The following is a 4,898-nucleotide window of genomic DNA, read 5'->3' as shown; positions in this document are numbered from 1 at the left end:
GTATGTGTATGTGTGAAAGAGATCGGGATAGTGCCTTTTCCGGTACCTCGTTGTTTGCTGATGATGTTGTTCGATCTCCACTGAGAATGATTTGAAGCCATTTTTTTGGTTTATTTTATTTTCTTTTTAAAAAAATTTTCATGCTTCTGTTTCCGTAGGGAAACTATTCCCTATAGTGGTGTGGTATATTGTGGTTTCTTTTTATGTGTTTATATGTTTTTCTTTTTTCTTTCTGTATTCTAAGCTTTTCTCTTTTTTTTTTCTTTTTCTTTTCCTTTTTTCGTGAAATGTCCCTAAATAACGTGAGTATCCCCCACTGTTGTTTAGATGGGTGAGGGTAGTAAAAGGATGCGGGAGTCTGATCTTCTGGAGATGCGGACACTACCAAAAGTATTCCCACAGCACCCATTTGCACGGCATACGGTTGGGCTTGGTGCAGGCGAAAGTGCTACGCCCCTCTCCGCTGCCAGCAGCAGTAATAATCTTTTGGGAGTTAAAGTACTAGGCATTTACTGTTCTCGCACAACAGGTACTTCAACTAGTAAGAGTGGTGATAATAATGCTAATGGTAATGATGATAATGATGATGTTAGCACCAATTTAAAAATCAAGGAAGAGAAGGAAATCTCAGCTGATGAGGTTATGTCTAATCTAGAAAGTAGTGGACAGCAGTCCAGTGAAAAACGTCATATTTATGTTCGTATCCAATTTGATAAAGTCCTTATTGATACATTACCTCTGGAGGTAATGCGGGAAAAATACCCACAAGTACTCATAGATTTTCTACTTTCCACAGCTGTTTGGACGTAATTTTATATATGATTTTTATACATATATCTTGCTTCTTCTTTTTGTATAGGTGTTTCTTTGTATGTGTCTATGAGCGGTTGTATGTTTGTTCCTGAGAGGAGTGGGGGGTGGGAATGGGACCAAATTGAATGTTTTTCACATATATATATGTATTTATATTTATTCCTTTCTTATATGTTGTGACTTGCTTCAACTAGTGAAGGAAACTAAACACTTTTCTTTGAAATAAATGTTCTTTTTTTTTTTCTCTCTCTCTCTCTCTCTCTCTCTCTCTCTCTTTTTCTCTTGGTCTGTTTATCTATCTCATTATACATATAGGGAAACTAGGGAATTGAAGTGAGGTGAGTGAGTGAGTGTGAGTGTTGGAATGTCTGAGGCGGAGGGTAGTGAGGAGCCGGCGCTCAAGACGCACCGCTGGGAGTCGGCCGCAAATATTCCGTCGTCAACGCCAACGGCATCGCGTTGGGGCGCCGGCACGCCGCGGCAACTCGGCAGCGAAACCCCGAAAGTAATTGTGAATGCCGAACTCTCCGCTTGGCGCGGACACGCCACTCCAACGCCCAGCGCGTACGCCGTGGACTCTGTGAAGACACCCGTCATGCGTGGACAAGGCGGGCAAACACCGATGTTTGCGGGTGGGACCACACCAACAATCGGTGGAGGAGCGACGCCAATGTTTGGTGGAGGCACAACGCCGATGTTTAATGGAGGAACGACGCCAATGTTTAATGGAGGAACAACGCCGATGTTTAATGGGGCCACACCAGCAGCGGGAATGGCATTTGGGGCCACACCGAATTATCAATTTGAAGGAACGACGCCCGTGCAGTCACACTTTGCAGGAGGGGACTCACAGTCTGCTATTACGGCTAATATAGAGGCACAGGCTCGCAAGTTGGAGTTACAGTGGCGTATGAAGAATAAACGATTATCAGAAGAGCATTTGGATACTATACTTCCACCAGAGTTTAAAATTGTGGAACCTCCAGCAGATTATAATCCACCTCCACCAGAAGAACCAAATTTTTATGAACTTGCTAGTAAATCATTGGATGTTTTTGTGGTTAATCAAAGTAATGATGCTGCAGCAGCTGTTACTTATGATATTCCAGAAAGTCTTGGAGAAGGAATGCCTCAAATGAAACCACAAGATGTTCCTGTTTTTGAAGTTTTACTCAAATATCATAATGTCAATCCTATACCAGATGAGGTATTACCATCTTATTTATTAATAAAAAATTTATTCAAAATTAAAAATGGAGATACAAATCAACGTCGTGTAGCCATGAGATTTCTTTTGGATAAGGCTCGTATTTTTGGTAGTGAACCATTATTTCAATTTACTTTTCATGTTTGGCGATCTGGAATTCTTGATCTACAAGAACAACATTATTTTGTGGATTTTGTAAAAGGTGTGATAGCACGATTACAGAAAGAGGTACGTAGTTCTACTAAAGAAATTGTACATATGATGGAGGTATTATTATCTGCACAAGAAGCAGCTGTACGAGAAGATGGAAAAGAAGTTCTTGCCTTACTTACTCGTGTAGTAGGTTATGAAGCTGTATTTGAAGCTATTAAAGAAGATTTTGCACATGTTGAAAATGGTGTACGACGACATACAGCTAAAGTGGTAGCTATTATAGGATATGCTGTAGGATCTAAAACGGCTCTTCAAATTATTCATGGTATGTCACTTTCTCCTGTTGCCTTAGCAAGACAAACATCTGCTCGTGCTATTACAGAATTAGCATCTATTTTAATGCATGCTATTACAGGTGAATTAGTTGAACTTGTACCTATATTTGAAAAACTTTTAAGAGATGAACCACGTGTAAAACGAGAAGCCGCTAATGCTCTTGCCCATGTTGCCGATGCGACTTATCCATATGGTATTGAAGAATTGGATCCATTGGTATATATTGTACGAGAAGAATGTAAACGAGGTATTGGAAGTACAGCAGGTCCATTTGTACGGGCCTTTGGATCTCTAGTTCCTCTTATGGCCCCTTATGATGCTCAGAAGTATACATCTGATATGATGCCTACATTGGTAAATCAATTTAATACTCCAGAAGATGAACATCGTCGAGTTTTATTACAAGTGGTACGACAATGTGTATCTGCTGATGGGGTAACGGCTAATTTTATTCGTGAAGTTATTTTAAAACCATTTTTTGAAGGTTTTTGGTCTATTCGTCGAGTAGCAGCAGAACGAAAGACAGCAGCAGCTCTTGTAGAGACAACAGTAGCTATTTCAAAAAAACTTGGTAGTACAGAGATTTTACAGTATCTTGTACAAGATATGAAAGATGAGAATGAACATTTTCAACGTATGGTCATCGATACAGTAAGGCGTGTGGTGAAGTCTGTAGGAACAGTTGGAGTTCCGGATACACTTGTGGCACTTTTATTAGATGGTGCCATTGCTGCTGTTAAACAGGATGAAACTGGACTGAACCGTGTGGTATTAGAGGGATTGGCTTGTGTGTGTAATTCACTGGGTACTCGATTAAAACGATATCTTCGACAAGTTTTTGATCTTATTAAGGGACGTCGGGATATGCCGGGGATGATTCGTATGCAAGCGGCAGAGCTCGCGGCTCGTATTGCCCATACAGTAAAAGAGGCGGATGGAATTCTTTTTCTGCAGGATCTCGGGAGAAGTTTATTTGATCGACTGGAAGATGATGAGGCGGCGGTGATGAGTGCAAACCTTAAGGCAACTCGAGCTATTTTGGTGGAATTGGGAGCGGCAAAGTATCAACCATCTGTACGAGAATTATTAAAGAAACTTACATATATTATTCGTAATCGTAATAGTAATGTACAATTAAATACAATTCTACTTATTGAGGAAATTGCAACGAATTGTGATGAGGATGTGGAGGCTATTCATTTACAAGATTTGGCTACAAAAGGTTTATTTGAACTTTTAGATGCCGATAGACGAGAGACACGTCGTGCCTGTACGAGAACGTTTGGTGTGATTGCACAGAAAATTCGTCCATTTGCCATTATTCTTGAACTTGTAGATAACTTTAAACAAGACAAACGTAAAATTCGAATATGTACAGCAGTAGCTTTGGGAGCTATTGCCCGTGAATGTGGTCCTTTTACCGTTATTCCATATCTTTTAAATGAATATAAGATTAGTGAAGGAGAACAGGTAGCTACCATTGTACAACATTCTGTACTTAAAGCTATTCGATATATTTTTGAAGCTATTGGTAGTGTAGGGAAAGAATATGTTTATCCACTTATCCCATTATTAGTACGAGCTCTCACAGAAACAGAGATTCAACATCGTCGAATGGCAGTAGAGGCTTGTCGGGCTATTATTATGGCTATAGCCGGTAATGATGGATTTGAAGAAGTGGTGATTCATTTTCTTAACTTTATTCATCCTAATATCGTGGAACTTCTCTCACGGAATGAAACTAAAATAAGTGAAGAACGTCTTAAGATGGTAACAGCAGTGGTGAGTTACTATGAAGCCGCACGATTGGTAATTGGTTCTGCTAAAGTCTTGGAATATCTTTTACAAGGTTTATTTCACCCAGCAAAGAAAGTACGAGATATTTATAGGAGAACATACAATATAATATATGTTGGAAGTCCAGAAGCTCTCGTGCCATGTTATCCTAGACTGGAAGATGATAAGGATCACACGTATGTGCGACACGAGTTGGAAGTACTGCTGTAAAACAAGACGAGAAAAAAAAAAAGAAGAATAACAAGAACATTCATCCATTCATCTATATATATATATATATATATATATATATATATATATATATATAGATCTATACATATACAGAGTGAAAATAAAAAGAATAATAGTAAACTAAATGGCACATTGACGAACATTTCGGTTTATATATCGGTATATATGTGTATGGATGTTTGATTTTTCTCAGGTGGAATGTCAGAGTTTGGAGAAGAAAATGATCTTGTAAATATTTTCTTTTATGAGATACGAATCTATTTCGTCTTGTTATTATCTCCTTTTTTTCTTTGTTTTTGTTTTTTTCTCTATTTTCTGTTATACGTGCGTATATATATATATATATATATATATATATATA

At 38.5% G+C, this 4,898-nt stretch overlaps 2 protein-coding genes across 2 annotated transcripts; both read left to right on the top strand.

The window, feature by feature from the left end:
* Nucleotides 1-327: 327 nt before the first annotated feature.
* TM35_000241580 (uncharacterized protein) lies at nucleotides 328-810 on the top strand (the record flags this gene model as incomplete). Its single annotated transcript, XM_029027570.1, has 1 exon — nucleotides 328-810. One exon carries the CDS (start codon nucleotides 328-330, stop codon nucleotides 808-810), a length of 483 nt encoding a protein of 160 aa, XP_028881074.1.
* Nucleotides 811-1,177: 367 nt separating this feature from the next.
* On the top strand, nucleotides 1,178-4,516 carry TM35_000241570 (splicing factor 3B subunit 1; the record flags this gene model as incomplete). Its single annotated transcript, XM_029027569.1, has 1 exon — nucleotides 1,178-4,516. One exon carries the CDS (start codon nucleotides 1,178-1,180, stop codon nucleotides 4,514-4,516), a length of 3,339 nt encoding a protein of 1,112 aa, XP_028881073.1.
* Nucleotides 4,517-4,898: the final 382 nt, after the last annotated feature.

The sequence above is a fragment of the Trypanosoma theileri genome, assembly GCF_002087225.1.
Source record: "Trypanosoma theileri isolate Edinburgh chromosome Unknown TM35_Tth_24_V1, whole genome shotgun sequence".
Taxonomy (NCBI): Eukaryota; Euglenozoa; class Kinetoplastea; order Trypanosomatida; family Trypanosomatidae; genus Trypanosoma; species Trypanosoma theileri.
The sequence above is the reverse complement of the archived record's forward strand: the minus strand, read 5'-3'. Positions and strand labels throughout refer to the sequence as shown.